This window comes from Diabrotica virgifera, chromosome 1 (genome assembly GCF_917563875.1).
Source record: "Diabrotica virgifera virgifera chromosome 1, PGI_DIABVI_V3a".
Lineage (NCBI taxonomy): Eukaryota > Metazoa > Arthropoda > Insecta > Coleoptera > Chrysomelidae > Diabrotica > Diabrotica virgifera.
In genome coordinates this window covers 300,157,290-300,180,073 of record NC_065443.1, presented here as the reverse complement: position 1 = coordinate 300,180,073, position 22,784 = coordinate 300,157,290, and the positions used below count along the sequence as shown (strand labels likewise).

Here is a 22,784-nt window from a genome sequence, read left to right as displayed (position 1 = left end):
AAGACTTAGGCTGTCCATTTGCATTAGAAGTAATTTTTTTCTCTCTCTGTTAATAGTTCTATCCCTTCTACTGGAGTATTATGAATGTACAAGTTGGCTAACTTGATAGACAGCTGATTATACAGTGTTGCCTTGTTGCCTAAGTTTCAGTATATATCGTTAAACCAATTATAATTTACTATTTTATTTGGCTATCAGCCACAATTTAAGTGTGAAATTAAATTTATTTGGCGTTTTATCCTAAGTTGCCATAAGAAAATAGCTTCAGAACAATACAGTATAAAATTGTTTGAAATAAGTTACGTTTTTAAGTAAATATTTATAAATAATATGTAATAATTCATCTCGATGGCTTCCATTAACGTTTTATTCACTTAGTAGGTATAACTTTCAGCATTTATTAACATTGTAATAATAAGCAGCTTACTTTGAAATTAACTATTGAACTTGTTATTTGAAAATTATCAATACAATTCTGATTGAAAACAAACATATTCTGTAACAAGTTGCTTATTTTGGAAGCTAGCTTATTTTCTGGGTTGCAAATTGCAATGCAATTATCAAACCTGGCTACCGTATCAGCGATTTAAAGGACGAATCCTGCTTTGTTCTATTTCTTATATTCAATCATGCCCCGGAATCTTATATGAACAAACTGGGGAATTTCCCCCATCACTTTCACTACCGTCAGCTAATAAAGAGAAATGACAGCCTATCTCGCTCACGAAGACTTTAACCAATCATTTATGTTAACGCCATATCTGAATGTCATAAATAAAATAATCAAACGAGGCTTAACTCGGCAATGTCAATTCTGTCAAAAGTAATGACAGTTAGTGGAAAAAATTTTCCATTAGTTTACAGTTTTTATTTTTTATTGTATTACCTTTAACGATTTGTTCTTAGTAATTTCAATTTAAGTTCTAAGTTGGTTCCTTATCCTTCGTTGATAAAGTGTAGTTTTGTTTTAGTTACGAAACGAAAGAACTTTTGTGTTGTGTTAATAAAAAAACTGAACATGGTTTATTATTGTTGTGTACCGTTGTGTACAAATCATAGAAAAGTTAGAAAAATGCATAGATAGGTAAATAGTAATTAGTTTATAACTGTTTTATCTGAAACAACAAATAAATACACGTACCTATATTTAGAAAAACATTGTCATAACTTTTTTTATATCCCTTTTCCTTACTAAATTTGACAGCAAAAATAACATATTTTTGTAACTTGGGAATTCCGAATAATTTATGAGTATTACTTAAATATTATTTAAATAAAATACTTTAACAAGCTTAGTAAGTTCTGGTATTTTATTTTAATAATATAGGTGAGATTATAAGAAGATATTTTAATTAGTAACGAAAGGGCCCGCAAGAGGCGCTGAACGGATGAAATTAATGCTTGTCCATTTAAATTTCCCGCCAAATGGTGATTAGTTAACACTACGGTCGCAAGTGGCGAAAGGAACCAAATTTTTACAGTGAGTTGCCTATCTATCCGGTAATACTATATTATTAATCTATGTATTCAATCTTTTATATTTTGAAACAAGGTGGATAACAGAAAACAAACGTAATTTTTAAAATGTGGTTGCATTAAAAAACAACGTGTACTACTTATATAGGTATTTATGGACAAACTAGGGATTCCAAAAAGGTAATTTGCATGATAATAATGACGATTGGGTACGTAGATCTTATCAAACAAGAAAATACAGAACGATATTAAATATATAGATAGAGTGAGATCGACAGACAGAATAAGTCTTCTTAACAGACCTTAAGCTGCGACAGAAACATCCTGTTATGGCTGTTACTCATCTCATACTAATGGCACCAGTGGCGCACCCAGGGGGTGGTTTGGGTGTTAAAACCCCTCCCACCGGCCACCAGTACATACAAAGAATAGTAGGAAAATGTAACTTGTCTTTAACAAACATACAAAAAAATTGCTGTGTAATATGTAAAAAAAGTAGAAAGAGGCTTTTCATCGATTGTCATTTGTTTCGAGCTTCTGTCATGTGTCACATAATATTAATATATCTACGTCATACGTCTTTGGTTTGTATCATTGGCAATACCAATAACGTATGACGTAGATATATTAATATTATGTGACACATGACAGAAGCTCGAAACAAATGACTGAATGAAAATCCCCATGAACGATCACATCAATCACTTATTTTGTATTTGCTGTCTTTTTCTATAAATAACAAACTTTTGTTATAGAAAAAGACAGCAAATACAAAATAAGTATTTAAGGTCAAATGTCTTCTTCTTTTTTTTTTCTCAAAATGTCATTTTATGCCATTTTACATGATTTGGTGTTTATTTAAACAAATTTGCATTTTACATCGTAAAGTATCAATGAAAAAAAATATATTTTAGTAGAAGGGACTCAAAAATATCATTATATGGCATTATAACAAGTTATTTTGATGGAAAATCAGTTTTTGATCAAATTTTATAGTGTATAAAACGTTTAAATATCGTTTTTCTACAACCGTGTTAAAAATGCAATTTTTAGCACTCCATACGATCGTTATGCCACTTTAAGGCACTAGTGCTTTAAAATTTGTATGGCACTGCAGTTCGTATTGACCGTATAGGCAATTTTGATGTAATGTCAAAAAAATATAAAAATGGAATGTCAGTCAAGTTCAAGTAAAAGTTTTTGTGGATATTGCCCTGTAATTACGTTTGTAGAAAAAATATTGTATGATATGCGTGTTAAAAAGTACATTTTTAAGGCACTCATGTGAATTGCAGAACTCGCTTCGCTCATTCTGAAAACTTTCACATGCGTGCCTTAAACGTGTACTTTTAACACTTATATCATAAATAACTATTTTTACATTTTCCTCCATTCCCAAAATACATTATAATCGATTTGGCTGAAAATATGCCCACAGATAGACTTTAAGTGGTTAGAATGATTTGAATTAGAAAAGAAAATAATCGTTTTCGTTTTGATTCAATTCGAGTCTCTTGCCATCCTCTGACACCGTGTTTCGGGGTCTCTACCCCTTATCAAAGAGGCTATGCAAGTAGACTGAACTGAATCAACTCGAAACGAAGAAGAACTGCATATATTAAAATATCTGCAGCAGAGTGTGGTTAGACTATCCTCTAACGGGGAATGACAAAATGAATAAAAATAAATTTCGACCAAGAGTCAGGATTCTGTTAACCGAGATACGATAGTACACTTCGCAAAAAAAAACTGGTACAACTCTTATAACCGAAAATCGTGTTTTTTCAAGTTATGTAAGTTGATCTTGTCACAAGTGTCATTCCAATTTCTAGGGCAAAGTTGCCAGTTCAACGAAAATATTATATCAAACTAGGTAAAAACGGGGCTGTGCGACAGACCGCATTTTTTAATACACTAAAAACTAAAACAATTGTAATTTTCCGTCATCTAAATTAAGTATCCATACATTGATTCGGTTTTTATTATAATTTATAAAAATATTTCAATTCAAAAATAATGATAGATAAATCTTGGCATGACTTTAAATTATTATGTTTAATGTCAAATCGAGAGGTGTGATTGGTTTCTCGTAAATTGTAGGACAAAACTGCATTAAGTTGTGTAGAATACATAAAACACACTGGAAAAATGAAAAATTTAATTTGAAATTAATACAAAATGAATAACTTTTACAGTGAACAAGTGTGTAATTTAAATATATGTATTACAATTATTCGAAATATACATTTTAAACGTTATTTTTTTGTATTTAGATTTAGTGCAATTGCGTTATCTGTGATGGCAACAACGAAGTGATTCACGAACAATAATTGTCAGTCTGAACACAGGTTTACATTGGGAAAAAAAGTGTACCAGTTTTATATGACGCGAAGTGTACCAAGCGGCGCCGCTAGGAGGAGCATTGAATTACATTACAATACAAACTCAAAATACTCAAAAGTATAATTAGTCCAGTCGGGATAGCATGACCTTGCATGCCGAGCTGCTCAAAATTTTATTTTTCTTATCTTTAGGGGGGTCAAAAGTAGTCTAAAATTAAAATCGCGAATGAATTCCTCCGTTACGTTAGCCACCATCTTGATTTTAAAGGAGAACCGTTTTTGTACAATATCTCCGCCATTTTTAACTTTTCCACAAAAATGGTAGAAACTGAAATTGTTAAAAATAAATCGTATTTACAATTATTACAATTTCTTTTTAAAAATTTTTGTCGTGAGGTCGATATTTTCTGAGTTAATTATACTTACAGTAACCGCCTATATTTTTGACCATGATATTGCATGTAACTTTTTTATTATTGTAATATAATTCAAATCCTTCTAACCACTTAAAGTCCTATGTTTTGGCTATCTGTGGGCAAATTTTCAGCCAAATCGATTATGATGTATGTATTTTGGAAATGAAGGAAAATGACGGTATTTTAACGTTTTCTACACTATAAAATTTGATCAAAAACCTGTTTTGAATCCAAATAACTTGTTACCTATACCTATAATGCCATATAAATGACATTTTTGAGTCCCTTGTATTAAAATAGTATGTTTTCCATTGATACTTTACGATAGAAAATGCAAATTTGTTTAAATAAATACAAAATCACTATAAAATCGCTTAAAATAACAATTTGAGAAAAGAAGAAGAAGACAATTCGACCTTAAATGTTTTATTTCTACATCTCTCAGATGCTTTATATATACAAATTTTCAGACAAATCGGAGATCCAAAAGTTTTTTTGATCCAAAATTGAGTGATTTGAAATGGAATCACCCGTAATTATATGGTATAAGTTCTTGGCTTGTGGCAGGTGTCGTCCATTGACGATTGACGACTCTCTGGAATTGACCTAGCAGCTTGGTCTTCTGGCCAAAGTCTTTTTAGGCTTAGGAGTCTGTCAATCACTGGAGGGTTTTGAATTTTAAACTTTATCGCAGAGTAAATGTTGAAAAATACTTTTTATTGTACCTATTATATTATATAAACAATGAAATATTATTCTGGTCCAGATAATAAAAATATTATTTATAACAATTATTAAAGCTAATTGGCTGTCCCCATAGCCATAATTTCCACAAAAAGAAGAAGAAGAAAAAAAATAAAAAAAGTCCTACGTATTACTACACCCTTCCTCGAGGCACTTACGAAATTTTTTCAAAATTGCAAAATTTTTCATCAAGTTAATTATCGCGAAAAAGGATATAATGTGAGATTCTATCTAACGGCGCGACTACTCGCGGGTTAAGTACAGTAGTCTAGCTATATTTGTCTGTCGTGCGAGTGTGAGCGTATCTACCAAGAGGTGGGTTTAATGGAACGACAGTGACACAGAGGCGGCAGCCATCATATGCTAGAGAGAGAAAGCTAAGCGCCGGCCGGTAAAGAGAGATAAATAGACCACCGACCCGAACTTCTCCGCGTTAGGCTATTTTTCGGACCTGGCCTAATCTATTGTGTTATTATATCTATGGTGAGAACACGACTTTTAAAAATATTTCAAAATCAAAATTAGCCAAATCAATCCAGTCTTTCTCATAGTTATAAAATAAAAAAAATGTACGAGTCAGAAAACGTTGGTTGTCAAATAAAATTAGAGGATGCCAGAAAAAAATTGAGTGCAGCGACTGTACAGGGCAATTGATTGTATCCCCCGTCGCATGGCGAAGGAAAAAATCACCAGTTTTATATAATAGTATCATTGCTTAAAAAAAGAAATTACTTTTTAAAAAATGATAGTATAATTATTATAATATAATATAATATAATATAATATAATATAATATAATATAATATAATATAATATAATATAATATAATATAATATAATATAATATAATATAATATAATATAATAATTTTAATAGTATTATTAGGTAGGTATAAAAAACTCTAAGGCCCGGTCTTTTCACCTCCGAATAAAAGTTATTCGGAGGTTTATTTGACAGATTTACATGTAATCTGCCGGATAAACTTCCTAATAAATATTTATTCGGAGGTGAAAAGACCGGGCCTAAGAGAAAAAGTAACTTTTAGACCTGACAACAATGCATATAATAAGACATATGTTTTAAGATGCTCAGTTGCCAATAGTGTGATCTGACTTAGTCTCCTTGGATTATATTAGTCCTAATATCCACAACAAAGAAATATATTACAATTCTTATTATCACGAATAATCTTTACATTCTCTAGATAGCAACAAATTTAACTATAACCGCTTTGTGTGATTATAATGTAAAAATCAATTCTGAGTTTTCTAGGTCAGAATTTATAATTTATTACTTATTCAAAATCGCGCAACACTGTAAGAAAAAGATTCGTTCTAAGAGTAAAAAGCTTGCAAGAATTTTGATGAGATTGAAGAGTGACTGTCCTTGAAAATTTTTCAAATAATTAATACAAAATTATCTGCTAATGACTAAACCCTGGAAATGTGTGTCCTTTCGTGAGCACTTTGTTAACTTTCAGATGGTATAAATATATTTCAGAAATACTAGGCGTAACATAGTAATTTAGCAAAACTCGGGAAGGCACTGATTTCACAGTAGGTTTAAAATTTTTACCGCGCTAAAGAACTGGGCTCCTGTTAGATATAAAATTTTTAATGGACTGCGCGTGCGTGGTAATGTTATTGCAACTTTAATAATTATTTTCAGTGCAAAAAAAGCCTGATCAATGTTCAAAATAGGTGATCATTGCTGAGCGCTTTATTTCCTATCGAATACAGTCATTTGTTTTAAAGATTTCGATCAATGAGGTGCCAACATCTTTTTTTTCGTCCTTGAATTTTCAACCCTTAATAAAAAATAAACTACAGGTGATCAAAATCTGAAACCTAGTGATCATTGCTGTACAAACCGTGAGCAAAAGGATGGTATAATTATTTTTACGAAATTCGATCAATGAGGTGCTAACATCTCATAACCGAGAGAGTGTCATTCAGAGCGAAGTGACGACACCATCTTTTTTATTTGGATTAGTGCTGTTTCACTCTTACGCATAGTAAAGCTGCTACAGTTGTCCTCCTCTTCCGTGCCTATATTCACACTGAATGTCATTATAGATTCTCGATACAATGTGTTGATGCAGCAAACCAGTCCAGGGTTACCATGTCTAGGGATTTTCCCCGAATCTAGGGATTTTTTGAAGCTTTTGGAGCTCTGGAGGGATTTTTTTTGAAATCTAGGGATTTATTAAACTGTGCTGGCGCCATTTTTTGTTGTTATTAAATATCTTTTTCTTCAAATATTATTATTATTGTCATTTGTTCCCTGACATAAATATTCCTAAGTAAACATTAAAACATTACCTAATCAATGATTAAAGTGGATTCAACATAGTGTTTAATAGGTTATAAATTAAATTGACAGCTGTCATCTGTCAATTTCTTCTTTTTTAGGTCAAATTATTACGATTTAGGGATTTCTAGGGGAAATTGAAGCTCCCGTCTAGGGATATTCTGAAATTTCATCTGGCAACCCTGAACCAGTCACCAGTCCAGAGTTAAGTGATCTGTGACCAGTCCCTGAGATCTTGTCGTCAGGAAGCGCGGAAGGTTGGCTCCCTCTATGTTAATATATACCTCTATGGTCTGAAGTGTTTGCAAATTTGCAAGTTCAAGTTTAATTTAACCTTTAATCAGTTCTCGTTTTCAGTTTTAATTTTAGTGCATAGTGCATTTTAAGGCCCTAATTCTGTAAATTCTAAATAGTCATTGCTCACTTGCTTAGTTTGTTAGCTATGGAATTTAAAGTTGATATTAAGGAAGAATTTGTTGAATATAATGAAACGTATGTAGGGAATCAAGTATTCACATCAACAGGTATTGAAGGTTTCAAGAATGAACCAAAGGATAGGTCAGGTAAGACATGTAATAAAAATTAGTGAACAACCTGATTTAATTGGTATTTATTTATACTTAGCAATGGAAGTGAAAGCTGAAATTAAGAAAGAATTTGTTGAATATAATGAAACGTATGTAGGGAATCAAGTATTCACATCAACAGGTATTGAAGGTTTCAAGAATGAACCAAAGGATAGGTCAGGTAAGACATGTAATAAAAATTAGTGAACAACCTGATTTAATTGGTATTTATTTATACTTAGCAATGGAAGTGAAAGCTGAAATTAAGAAAGAATTTGCTGAAGATCAACAAGGATATGTAGAGAGTCAACTGACTACATCCCTAGATCTTGGAGACTTAAAGAATGAAACAGACGAAGATAACTCAGGTGAGAGAATATCAATTGATTCTTATAAAAAAAAATCAAATTAACCCTTAACCCTCCAGCGGTAACGTGCGGTCCACAGTTCCGGCTATTAAGTGAATCATCTTTTACTGCGCCAAATTTCATCAAAGCACTTTGTGCATGTAACTGCATGTGCTAAATAAAGTCCTTCGCTGCCATGTGACAGCTCAGTTTTATACGAAGTTCGTTAGTGTTAGTAACCAAATGTTACTACACACATGTTACATACAGTGTCTCACACTGTATGTCACAGAAATCTGTTACCTACCCAGTTTATTTAAGATCAGGGTAGACCAAGTCAATCAAGTATGTTTGCATTTAGGAAATCTTGTACTCTAGCATCACACATTCCAAATCCGAAGAAAAACATTCTAGTATTTTTGCCAAGCATGAAAATGACGAGATCGATGGAACTACACAAAAACCTATGAGGCGTTAACCATAGGCGTAACCAGGATGATCCTAAGGGGGGGGGTTACAACTACCTGAAAGGGGGGGGTTACAACTACTGGAAGGTCTCTGAGGGCTATGGTGTTAAGCGTATAGAGCTCAAAGTACATCCCAATGGGGGGGGGGGTTATAACCCCCAAAACCCCCCTGGTTACGCCTATGGCGTTAACCAATTACTTGTTAAATCAAATCAAAATTGTATTTACGCATATAGCATTTACAGAATAAGTTCAAAACAATAATACATAGTAAGTTTTAGAATCAGATCACATACATGCAACAAATAAGACACATTTTACCATAATAATTTTAAAATTCAGTTTAATAAAAACTTTATTTGCCAATTTGCTCATTCTTCAATTATTGTTCTATTACTTTTTTGAGTTTTTTGTTTAACATATTTGTAAACTGTTACATCTAAGCCTTTTATTAAGTATAGCTATTTGAAAAATGTGTGTTTATAAGAATATACAGTAAGGACGTTTGAGTTGGAATAAATTCAGTAACTCATGAATGGGCGAATTTGGAGAGAAATCTTGAGACACGTCGATTTTTATTTTTAAATTATAACTGTTCTGAAGGGAAATCATTCGATGCCCCAAGGGAGCATTCAAGTATTACGTAACGCGAATTTTTAAGATTTTCAACCCTCATCCCCTACATGCCGCACTCTTATGGGAGTTTAACTATTGCATAACGCAATTTTTGACCCTCCCCCACCTGCGTTACGTAATACTTGAACGGTCCCTAAAGGACACTAAGGATTATGAGAAAGAAGAAGAAGAAATTATGACTGTTTGTCATCGCGGATTATAGAGCTTAAAATCCTCTATATGTTAGTGTAGACATCTCAAAAACAAAAACAATTTTGAGTTGTCCCGGTATCATTGCCGGATGGCGATATGTCCGCAAATCCTTCTTTTCCGAGATATGGGATGTTGAATGTTTTCTTACAAACTGACGATTTATTTATTGCTCTAAAAACCGGTTGAGATATGCAAATAAACTTTGGTAGATTTTAAAAGGTAGTTATTGCGCATTTTTTGACATACAATTAAGAATTTTGTATTCACCATATGAATACTGTGTCATAGTCATATTACCCGTATGCACGCCAATGGTCAATATAAAATTCTTAATTGTATGTCAAAAAATTCGCAATAACTACCAGTATAAGTATACAGTATTAGTGATGTTGATTATAGTTACTTTCGAATATTCGTTACAAATCGTTACTTTTGTATAAAGTAATCATTTACAGTATTCGTTACTTTGATTACTATGATTACTTGTGTTACTTTTGTATTTGAATACCGGTAATCATATCGAGAATCGTATTTCTCAGTAGGTAGGTATTTTGTATAGGTATTCCTATATAACAACGACCTTCACCGATCTGTTTAAGGGATAAAAATGATTTGATTACTATGATTACCTTTGTTAGTTTTGTATTTGAGTACCGGTAATCATATCGAGAATCGTATTTCTCAGTAGGTAGGTATTTTGTATAGAGGTATTCCGATATAACAACGACCTTCACTGATCTGTTTAAGGGATAAAAATGATTTAATTACTATGATTACTTTTGTATTTGAGTACCGGTAATCATATCGAGAATCGTATTTCTCAGTCCCCACCCTCACACCCTTAAAACGCTTCATCCCGATAACGATATTCGATAACACTCGTAAAATACCGGTCCCCTCCGTTACTCGCTGGGATACGATTGGTAGAAAGTAATCAAGTGTACTGGTTGTAAATACAATAGTCGTTACTCGCTCTGATACGATTAGTACGAAGTAACGAGGTAATCAGAGTAATCAAAGTAACGATTTGCCTCTCTGTATAGTAATCATTACTTTCGGTATTCGTAAGTAAGGAGTACTTTGTAACGAATACATACTTTTTCAACATCTCTATACACTAAGTATACCATAACTTTACAGTTTTACTTGATTTTCCCAAAAAATACTCAGAATAATCCAATACTCCAAAAAAAATTTCAATTTGGAGTTCAATACTCCAAAGAAAACTTTTGGAGTTCTGAACTTGATATTTTAATGATATCCTGATACCCTTACGGTTTCACTTGATTTTTCCAAAAGTACTATGGTTTGTTTTTAAACCAGGAGTAAACTAAAAAGACAGATTCACACCCAAGAAGGTCACTAGAAAAATCACCAAATACATCTTCTCTTTTGATTGATCATATCGGCCTTCGACAGTAATCCATACATATTATATTATACACTTTGAAGTTTCAAAATGAAAATCGATTTTTTCGATTATATATCGAAAACTGTTAAAGATTTTTTATTGAAAATGGACATGTGGCATTCTTATGGCCAGAAAATCTTAAAAAATATAACAGTGAAATTTTATGGGGTTTGTTCCCTTAAACCCCCCCCCCCCGCCAACTTTTGTTTACATTCCAAATAAATTATTATTAAAATCCACAAGGAAGAATTTCCTGTAGCTGGCTGTATACTATTAATTACAAAAATTTCAAGACAAATCTTCTGTATAAAAGGTATAATTATTTTTAAAAACCCCAAAAAAGGGCTACAAATACAATACAGAATGTGTTCGCTATAAAGAGAGCAACATCAGTGTTCTTGCGTCAAAGGCAAGTGGCTGTTCTTATAGTTATACTTATTATAGGCAAGAACACTGATGATGCTCCCTTTAGAGCGAAAACGTTCTGTATTGTATTTGTAGCCCTTTTTTTGGGTTTTTAAAAAATAAATATACCTTCTATGGAGAAGATTTTTCTTAAAATTTTTGAAATTATTATTGTGGTACCATTAGTTAAACACAATGTTTTTAAAACTTTTTTGCCTCTTGGTATTTTTTCGATAAGCTAGTTTTATAGAAATGTGGCTTCCTTTTTAATATGTTTACATAAAAATTTTATGGGGGTTTTGTTCCTTTAAACCCTCCAAATATTTGTGTATGTTGCAATTAAACTATTATTGTGGTACCATTAGTTACATTTACGAGTACTAGGATCTGACTTACGAGTACGTTTACATTGAATACTAGCGATTTTTTGAAGTTATTCTTCTTTTGGCGCGGTTGAGAGTAAAATTTCATAAATCTGCGCGCATGCGCACACATACAGTAATAGTTCGTTGCTTTAAAATCATTTAAAATCGCTTGTTGTATAAACATTTTGAACATGTATTACATAACTGATAATTTTTTACTTACATTAAGTTGTGGTTCATTTTGTATTTAGTTATTTTCTTAATATTATCATTAATAACGAAAAAAAAATATTTTACAAATCAGAAAATAAAAATATATCTACATATTTATTTACAACTACACTCTATAACCACTATGCCAAGATGATGGGTTTAAAAATCGAGAGTGACTATAAATATTTTTCTAATATCGATGTACCGTTTAAGAAAATTGTAAATTACGCAAAAACTATGACTCCTAGTTATAGAACATATACCAGGGGTCACCAATTAGTTTCCCTGAAGGTCCGTTTCGAAAGCCTATCGGCAGTAACCTATTCGGCAGTATAAACTTCCGGACCCCGAAGGTCCGTTTCGAAAACCTATCGGCAGTAAACCTATTCGGCAGGATAAACTTCCGGACCCCGGAACTTTATACTGCCTGTGTCTGGCTGTTCTGATTCGGTTTCTTTACGTATTCTTGTTAAAAAATATCCCCTATAAACAAATCAGAAGGGTGCCGGGCAGAAATTGTTTAAAAAAATTTTAACAAATTCAAAACATCACCTTTTTTGCCACCGAAAATGTTTTTAGCTTTTTTTGGGCCATCTTAAACAAAAAATATCTGTCATTTTATTGAAACTTAAGAGTTTTCATGCATCGCAAATGCATATTTTCGCATTTTTCAGATTTTAAATCGCTTTTAACTCGAAAACTATTAACTTTTCAGAAATATGACAAGAGACCTTTTTTGTTTATAATTTTAAAAGTTAGGAATTTATATTTTGAATGCTAATGGTTTTTAGACATCTTCAATTTGGAGAAAGGAAAGTAAGGAATTTAAAATAAATAATCAGTACAAAATGCTAATTAACATGTTTCTTTTCTACATTAGTTTCAATGCAAGGTGTTTGTTGCAAACTTATTAAATCTGAAATTTATTGTAATTAAATGCACATCTGAAAAGTACTCCTACTTAACATACCTATAGTAGAGAGGAAATGAATATTAAAAAAATGCAACTGACAATTTTATATCACAGTTTACTTAATTTCAAAATTAATGATTAGTAAGTTTAAGGGGGAAACTCTTTACAAAATTAAATTATCAAAGAGAAAAATGGCATTTTTTATGTACAATCTGTCTGAAGTTTGGAGTGAGTTTAGTGCAACTGAGTCTCATTAGGGAGTTGAGATATTCATCTGTTAAGTGAGATCTCTACCGATTTTTAATAAAGTTCATTCTTGATAAAGCGGCTTCGCACACATAAGTTGAGCCAAACATAGTACACAATTTCATGGCCAAACATTTTCAAAATTGCCAAACACTAGGTATATTCTCAATTTATTGACGGTCCGCACAAAACTAGCCCACGGTCCGGATGCGGACCGCGGTCCGCTAATTGGTGACCCCTGCCATATACTATATACCATTCGAAAGAGGAACAACCTGTGTTTAGTATAATCCTTGATTAATATACATGGTGTTCTAATAAAATAACCATCATTATGCTACATTGAATAATCCAATAATAAAACTGTAAATTTTGAACACCCTGTAAATAAATGTGTAATAATCAAGCATGGAATGCATTAATTATAAGATAGTTACCAGACCGTATTGTCATAAAATGACAATGTCATACAATGACATTAATTAACTTCATCTTTTGTTTTAAAATCGATTTACAGATTAATAATTTAAATAATTGTAAATTACGCAAAAACTATGACACCTAGGTATAGGACATTCATATACCATTCGAAAGAGGTAAATTTGTTTAGTATAATTATTTATTAATATACATGGTGTTCCATTTAAAATAAGCATCATATGACAAATTGAATACTCCACTAATGAAACTGTAAATTTTAAACACCCTGTAGACAAATGTGTAATAATTAACCAAGGAATACATTCAACCAATATCCAACTATTTATATTTAAAAGTAATGTTTTTATAATTTCGTAAATAACTTGAGAATAAGCCTTCTTTTAAAACTTTACATTTTAAGAAAAGTCAACATAACTCAGAACACTCTGTACATAGGTATAGGGAAGCCTTATGAAACTATACCTTATTTTTTGCGAACAATTAAAAAGTTCAATTAAATACAGGGTGTTCCATAAGAAAAAATATAACTTTGACACGCCGCCATTGATTGGGACACCCTGTATATTTCAAAATAATTTTAAAATGTAGCTTTTATCAACTTACAAACTATTTTAAACGTTGCTTTTGAAAGAAAGATATTAAGGAGGATACTGGGACCCATTTGCGACAATAATATATGGAGAATAAGGTTCAACCACGAGTTATAAAAATATTACAGAGAACCCTGTATAGCAAATTATGCAAAAATACAAAGATTGCGCTGGGCAGGTCACCTTATAAGAATGGATAACGGCAGAACACCTAGTAGGACGCTTAGCGGAACTATGGTGGGACGTCGGCCAGTAGGAAGACCAAGGAAAAGGTGGATAAACGAAGTGAGAACCTTGGAGGCGGATGCTGGGGGAGACCAGGGCCCGACTTGGGGCGCCATAGGAGAGAGAGAGAGAGATAGAGAGGGAGAGATGGAGATGTAGAGAGATAGATAGAGATGTAGAGAGATAGATAGAGATGTAGAGAGATAGATAGAGATGTAGAGAGATAGAGATGTAGAGAGATAGATACAGATGTAGAGAAATAGATAGAGATGTAAAGAGATAGATAGAGATGTAGAGAGATAGATAGAGATGTAGAGAGATAGATAGAGATGTAGAGAGATAGATAGAGATGTAGAGAGATAGATAGAGATGTAGAGAGATAGAGATGTAGAGAGATAGATACAGATGTAGAGAAATAGATAGAGATGTAAAGAGATAGATAGAGATGTAGAGAGATAGATAGAGATGTAGAGAGATAGATAGAGATGTAGAGAGATAGATAGAGATGTAGAGAGATAGATAGAGATGTAGAGAGATAGATATAGATGTAGAGAGAAAGAGAGAGAGAGAGAGAACACTCGTAAGTCACCCACCACATGGTCCTTAAATTGTGTTCTCAGCTTGCCTCTTTTCCTCACTCCATCTGTTTTCTCTATTTCAGCACCTGGTGTTTTATAATGATTTCATTTTGTCTATTCCAACAATAATTTTTACCAAGTTTTGTTTTTATTGTAGGGTTTTCCAAGGAGAAGGGAATGAAAACCATGAACACATTACCTGATACTTCATGCAACGAAGAACGACAAATAAATCCAAAATCAGGAAAAGAAACTTTCAAAAACTCAAATTGTTCTAAACATTGTTCTTACAAAAACAAATTAAATAAAAATACAAAACTTTTGACTAGAGAAGGACTTCATCAAAGTGAAATAGGCTGTAAGCAATTTTCTCAAAAAGATCGTTTGGAATTTGTCACATGCAAGTGTGAAATTTGTTTTAAACAATTTTCTACAGCAGGTAATTTGAAAACACATTTAAGACTGCACACTGGGGAAACACCTTACAAGTGTGAAATTTGTTTTAAAGAGTTTTCTCAGAAAGGTAATTTGAAAACACATTTGAGAGTGCATACTGGAGAAACACCTTACAAGTGTGAAATTTGTTTTAAAGAGTTTTCTCGGAGAGATCATTGGAAAACACATTTGAGAGTGCATACTGGAGAAACACCTTACAAGTGTGAAATTTGTTTTAAACAGTTTGTCACAGCAAGTTTTTTGAAAAACCATCTGAGAATACACACTGGAGAAAAACCTCATAAGTGTGAAATTTGTTTTAAGCAGTTCAGACATAAAATTTCTTTGGTTGCGCATACGAAAGTTCACACTGGAGAAGCACCTTACAAGTGTGAACTTTGTTTTAAGCAATTCATACATAAAAAATCTTTGGATGCGCATACGAAATTTCACACTGGAGAAGCGCGTTACTACAAGTGTGAAATTTGTTTTAAACAGTTTAGACAAAAAATATCTTTGGTTACGCATACGAAAGTTCACACCGGAGAAACGCTTTACAAGTGTGAAATGTGTTTTAAGCAGCTCACTACAGCAGGTAATTTGAAAACACATTTGATGGTGCACACTGAAGAAAAAGCTTACAAGTGTGAAATTTCTTTTAAGCAGTTCAAATATAAAATTTCTTTGAATATGCATACGAAAGTTCACACTGGAGAGACCCCTTACAAGTGTGAAATTTGTTTTAAGCAGTTTAGCCAAAAAAGTAATCTGAAAAGTCATTTGAAAAGACATTTGAGTGTGCATACTAGAGAAAAATATTACAAGTGTGAAATATGTTTTAAGAAGTTCTTTCAAGTAGGCGAAATGAAACTACATGAGAGATTGCAGAGTGGAGCAAAGTTTTATAAGTGTGAACATTGTTATATTCAGTATACTAATAAGAGTACACAGTGAAAGAAAAAACTATAAACACATGAAATTCGTTTTGATTTGTAACATAAATTAATTGTTTTATATCCAAAGTGGATATTTTCTCATAATCAGTCCTGGGATGATGACCGAAGTTATCTTTAACGTAAAGTTATCCTGTAGTTAAGTTATAATCCTCGAATTGGTGTGATGTATCAAATTTAACTTAACTATTTGCGTTATTTCTTGACAGTTCTTGAGTTATCTGATATATCAACTGTCACTTTATAACGCGACGTTAAACCCATTGGCATATTAAGCGTAGACAAGGCATACTCACCAAAAAAGCGTAACGCGGAAACAGCATGGAAACAGTCAATCGGTGGTCTATCTATCTCTTTTAAACAAGGGATCCCGCATCCCGCGCATGTGACAGACAGAGCTGGCTAGACCACTCAATATGTCGGCGTTACACCTAGATGCATTGAGTAGCATATGACTAGCCCGGTCTATCCTTAACATGTCTCTGGTTAAACCTCAAGTTATGAGATAACTCATAGAGGTATATATTAACATAGAGTGAGCCTTCACTCCGCGCGTCCTGACGACAAGATCTCTTCGACTAGTTTGCGCTATCTCTTTCCAGCACATTGTACCGAGAAACTAAGATGACATTAAGGTGTGAGCATAGGCACGGAAGAGGAGGACAACTGTCGCAGCTTAATATGCGTAAGAGTGAAACAGCACTAATCCAAAGAAAAAAGATGGTGTCGTCACTTCGCTTTGAATGACACTCTCTCTATGTCAATATATACCTCTATGAGATAACTCTGTAGTTATGTTAAGGATTGTAAGGTTAGGTTTATGTTTTGATTTGTTTTTAGATAGAAATCAAGTGATTATTTAACGTAGAACGCTGCATCAGATTGTCCCAGGACTTTGTGCGGCATTTTATTAATTAAATAAATCAAATTTAATATCGAATATAAAGCAGCACAAAATTATCAAAAACATATGTGTACCTAAGATAACAATTAAAAACACGTAGGTAATAAAATTGAAACAATAATAAAAATGAAAAAGAAAGCTAATAATTTAAAAATAGAAGCGTAATGCAATTTTAAAAATTATACAAAAATCAAATCGAGAGATACAAGTTGAAATTTTTATTTATAAACATCCAATGGTTTTAAGTACTATTCTTTGTTCCTTCTATCTACTTTTACGATTCACCACCGAAAGACACCGAACATCGAACAGCTGTTCGGTCATTGGTAGCCGTGGGTAGGTATACCAACTTCTCGTGATTCTCTTTCTCGCTCAAACTTATACTGATTCTACATAAGGTTCTCTTTTTAGACAACTTAATATATTCTTCCGTCTATCTATAACGTCTCGGAAATAACTCATCTCATAACGGTGGATCATCCATCACACCGAATTTACGTTTTATAGTTATGGAGATAGTTATATGTTATAGTTATGTTAACTTTAACGCAAACGTTAAAAATAACTTCGGTAATTCATCACACGGCTGAATATCTTGAGGAGCCTTTGGCTAATTTAAAACATTTTGTCAAATATAAGTCAGAAATATAGAAACTCTAACAAAACATGGTATAGAAGTATAGACCATAGCACTGTGGCCCTTATTAAAAACCTATATTGGAATCAAAATGGCGTCGATCAAAATATATAATCGTCTGACTGCAGAAATGTCAATAAAAGAGGAGTTCGTCAGGGATGTGTACTTTCTCCACTATTATTTAATATATATTCCGAAAAATCTTTCAAAATGCCCTCGAAAATATTGAAGGAGGAATGAAAATCAACGGAGCATAGGTAAACAACTTATGTAAGGGCAGCCAAAGTCCGAAAATTAAAGGTTTTCTTGGATTAGAATTGAGAATTATTCTCTGAAATCTTCTCTTTCGAACGATATAAAATTCATTATACATACTAGAAAATATACATGGTTACAAAATTATTTGTTATTTGAACGTCTGCACTCAACTTTTGACAGTTTTGGTAATGAATTCTGCTAGCCCGCATTTTCCGAATATAGTCGGTTCGCAAAACTCAGACACAACTGGCTAGTGATTTTAGTAAGTAATTTTGCCAATTTATTAAAATTGGTAAAAAAATAATTACTAAATATACACACCCAAACTTATATATTATATGGAATCACTATGTATTTCAAAGTGATATTTAATTCTTTTGAAAAAACTTGTCATTGTTGCGAAGAATAATAATATTGTTTGAAAATAAACAAATATATAGGACAATCGGATAGTACAGCTCGGTACCGTATTGGGACCGTGCAAGTTCGGAAAAGCGACACCTGGTTTCATAGCTCGGCAACATTTTTAGCACTTTTAATTATATTGGCCAATCATATTGTCCTGGTTATTGAATAATTGTCAAGGCCATAGTCCAAAAAAAAAATAAGAAGAAAAAATAAGATTTGGGTTAGTTATTACAACGTAAACAATTGTATGTATGTATTGTCCTTTTCATGATCATTTTTCAGTGCGTAACAAATGATAGGAAAAGGGTAAGTCCGTGATAATACACATTTATGACATTTATTTTAACATGAAATTTTAGTTAAATCTGACAGTTGTCACATTTTATTTTCAATTTGGAATAAAAACAAATCAAATGTGTTTCTTGCATTTATAAAATGGTATTTTCTTTGATTTGTATAGTCTTATAAATTATACAGATTATATTTGTAATATTATTATCTAATTAAAAAGAAAATATTTTTTATTATGGCGCCATCTATCGACAACTAGAATAACTAGAATAAATGTTATAAAAATGTCACCGACCAAATGTAATCACCGACGTGCCTTTTTTTCTGTCACATACAATTTAATGTGTTAGAAAGAAATCGAAAAACTGTGACGCACTGAAAGATGATCATGAGAAATACTGTAGTAAATAAAATTAGTTATTAAAATGCAGTACTGCAAGCAAAATACAATTAATTAAGTTTACCTTTATATACTAATTGCATATCATGTCAATATTGTGGAGCAATATATTATTTTTCTTCTTAAATGACAATAGTTATGAAATGTACGTCAATTTGACAATCTCAATTGACAATATGAATTATTTAAGAAAGTTGCAATATTTCTCCGCTATTCTCGCACGATCGTTTCGCGTATCCCTTCCAAGTACTTGCACACCGCGAATAGGTTATTTGCTTGAATTGCAAATTGAACGAAAATAAATAAACTAACTTTTGCGTCTAAAACCGAAAATATGCCTCATGTGGGGTTATAGAACTTACAACGAGAAAATATTATTGGTCTCGTGGAGAAAGTAATGGTCTCAGAGGGACGTAGCTGTAGAGCTAGGCGTAATACAGGGCGTTCTGTCCAAAACCTATGCTAGGTAACAGGAACTAGGTAAGCTCAAAAATAAAGCAAGGGAAAATCGCCAAAAGTAATAACGGCTCTCCATGATCGTTTAATTGTCCAATCAGCTGGAAGACACCCAACCATTTCTCACCTGCAGCTCCAAAGACAGCTTTTGGAAGCTACAGGTGTAACTGTTTCGGTTGAAACGATAAGAAGAAGAGTTCGTACCAAGAAGTATACAACAGGAGACAGTTATGGGTTCCCGAGTTATCCAGGCAGCACAAGGTTGATCGCCTAAATTGGTGTCTTCACCACCAAAACTGGAACATTGGAAATTGACAAAATGTGATATTTTCAAAAGAAGTCACGATTTGTGTAAAATCAGATGACCCACGAAATCGTGTACTTAGAGGTCGAGGAAGACAAGCAAGAACGAAAACTGTCAGATCTATTCACAAATATACAAGGGGAAGTGTATTGTTCTGGAGAGGAATTGTGATCCGTAAAAAAACTCCTTTAATTTTCATCCAATCAACTTTAACTGCTCACAGGTATGTTGATAACCTGGACTCAGGCTCTGGAGAGGTGCAACGGGAGAAAATTTAATTTTATTGTATGATAATGGACCTCTACATAACATTAGAGTGACTACATACATCATTGAAGCAGAAGGTATCCCTTGTTTGGAGTGGCCTGCTTGCTCACCCGAGCTTAATCCTATAGAGCAGCGTTTCCCAACCGGTGGGTCGCGACCCACTGGTGGGTCGCGGGCGGATTTCAGGTGGGTCGCGGCGTGGCTCTTACAGTAGCTGAATAACGTACATAATATATACCATCATGGGTGAGGGATGAGTCGCGAATATGAAAAAACATCAGAAGTTGGGTCGCCAGACATAAAAGGTTGGGAACCACTGCTATAGAGTATTTGTAGGATATGTTTAAAAGAAAAATTAGAGCTCGCCGGGATAATCCACAAAACACCGCACGACTGCCACGACTAGTACAAGCTGCTCTTAAAGGATGTAGCAACGTAGCACAACAAAATGTTGATAATTTGATTAGGAGCGTGCCCACGCAAACTGAATCTTGCATAAAGGATCGTTTAAACACAGCGATAAATCAAACAACTTATCAAGGTCAATCGAGTTGTTGCAACTTATCATTGTGTGTAAACGGTGCATCGCACAACTTATCAAAGTTGGAGTTGGGTTGAAGGTGGTATCGCATTGAATCGCAGCGTCTAAACAGCGTTTCAACTTGTCATCACAACTAGTTGCTGTGACTTGTCGTTGTGTTTAAACGACGCTTAAGGACTAGAGGTGATTGACTACCACAAAATACAAAAAAAAATTAATAAAAACAATTTAAACATTATTCGTTTTACATTGAAATTTTGTATGCTATTTACTTTAAAACAACTACCTACTTTCAATTTGTTTGTTAAATACTTCATTGTTTTATTTAATTGTTATGTATTTGTTATTAAATTGCTTGAAAATAAATATTGTTTGACTTCGTGTGTTCGTTTTTTTTTTTAAATTCACACGAAATAGTAAGTAATATCAGATGATTCCCTATAAGTTTGGGTGTGTGTAGTTAATAATTACTAAATAGTTAGTAATTTTGCCAATTTTGGCAAAATTGCCCAAAAACAAAATAAATACCTATACCTACTAAAATCACTAGCCAGTTGTGTCTGAGTTTAGCGAACCGACTATACTTTGTTTTTTAACTTTTGATGTCAAATATCTGTGGTAGAGTCCAAATTTTTACAGTAGTTATAGATAGATAATGTCAAGTTCCTGTAAGGTTTTATTGAAAAATGTACAAAAACAAGTAAAATTAAATCTAAACTTTTTTGTTTTTTTGTGTAAAAATATTCAAAAAATTTTTAAAATAAATGTTTTTTTCACTCTTTACAAACTTTACACCAATATACGCAGAACTAAACAATACATCTAGTTTCAAAATAAAAAAATAGATCTTTAAGTGCATTGTAATCTATATGTGATATAATGTTAACATTGTCGTTAAATGTGACTTCGGGCGTCCTTATATACGCAGACGATACCCGTCATTATTGCGGACAGTGCTGAGAGTTTGCAACGATTTAGGAATGTCATACTTGAATGTTGTGTCCGCCCCCGCTAGAGTTAACGTAAATAAATTTGACGCATTTTTGCATATTTTTAGATTCTCTGTAGGGACCAAATTATAGAGGTTGGTACCTTTTCAAATTGTTACACTGTATATTGCTAATGACAGTCATTAGTTTCCTTTCTTAAAGAAATATTATTTTTATTTCAATATTAAGTTTTACCTAGTTTCGTTTTCATTTTAGGGTTTTCCAATGAGAAGGGAATGGAAATCATGAACCCATTACCTGAACCTTCATGCATCGAAGAACAACAAATAAGTCCAACATCAGGAGATAAACCTTTCAAAAATTCGATTTGTTCTAAAAAATTTTCTTACAAAAATAAATTAAATAAGAATGCAAAAATTCTGACCAGAGAAGGACTTCGTCAACGTGAAATAGACTGTGAGCAATTTTCTCAAAAAGATTGTTTGAAATGTGTCACATACAAGTGTGAAATTTGTTTTAAACAATTTTCTACAGCAGGTAATTTGAAAACACATTTAAGAGTGCACACAGGAGAAAAACCATACAAGTGCCAAATTTGTTTTAAGCAGTTTGGCGGAGCAAATGTTTTGAAAGTCCATCTGAAAGTGCACACTTTAGAAAAACCTCACAAGTGTGAAATTTGTTTTAAGCAGTTCAGACATAAAATATCTTTGGATGCGCATACGAAAGTTCACACTGGAGAAGTACCTTACAAGTGTGAACTTTGTTTTAAGCAATTCATACATAAAAAATCTTTGGATGCGCATACGAAATTTCACACTGGAGAAGCGCGTTACTACAAGTGTGAAATTTGTTTTAAGCAGTTTCAACATAAAATATCTTTGGATGCGCATACAAAAATTCACACTGGAGAAGCACCTTACAAGTGTGAACTTTGTTTTAAGCAATTCCTACATAAAATATCTATGGATGCGCATACGAAAGTTCACACTGGAGAAGCGCCTTACAAGTGTGAACTTTGTTTTAAGCAATTCATACATAAAAAATCTTTGGATGCGCATACGAAATTTCACACTGGAGAAGCGCGTTACTACAAGT

General features: G+C 32.8%; 2 protein-coding genes across 12 annotated transcripts in view; one reads left to right on the top strand and one right to left on the bottom strand.

Moving 5' to 3' along the window:
- The window catches only part of LOC126885657 (uncharacterized), a 148,869-nt gene that overhangs the window by 19,900 nt on the left and 106,185 nt on the right, over positions 1 to 22,784 (bottom strand). The gene's annotated exons all lie outside the window — the stretch shown is intronic.
- The window catches only part of LOC126885637 (zinc finger protein 845-like), a 37,008-nt gene that overhangs the window by 3,441 nt on the left and 10,783 nt on the right, over positions 1 to 22,784 (top strand). The window contains exons 2-6 of one of the 8 annotated variants that reach the window (XM_050652286.1): positions 7,545 to 7,850; positions 7,912 to 8,034; positions 8,096 to 8,221; positions 15,040 to 15,321; positions 21,942 to 22,223. In XM_050652286.1, the coding sequence (XP_050508243.1) occupies positions 7,730 to 7,850; positions 7,912 to 8,034; positions 8,096 to 8,221; positions 15,040 to 15,321; positions 21,942 to 22,223 (934 nt within the window). In that variant the 5' untranslated portion in view covers positions 7,545 to 7,729. Of the gene's footprint in view, positions 1 to 6,978; positions 7,851 to 7,911; positions 8,035 to 8,095; positions 8,222 to 15,039; positions 15,322 to 21,941; positions 22,224 to 22,784 lie in introns of those variants that run through there. The other 7 variants (XM_050652280.1, XM_050652288.1, XM_050652317.1 and 4 more) reach the window with 7 other exon arrangements.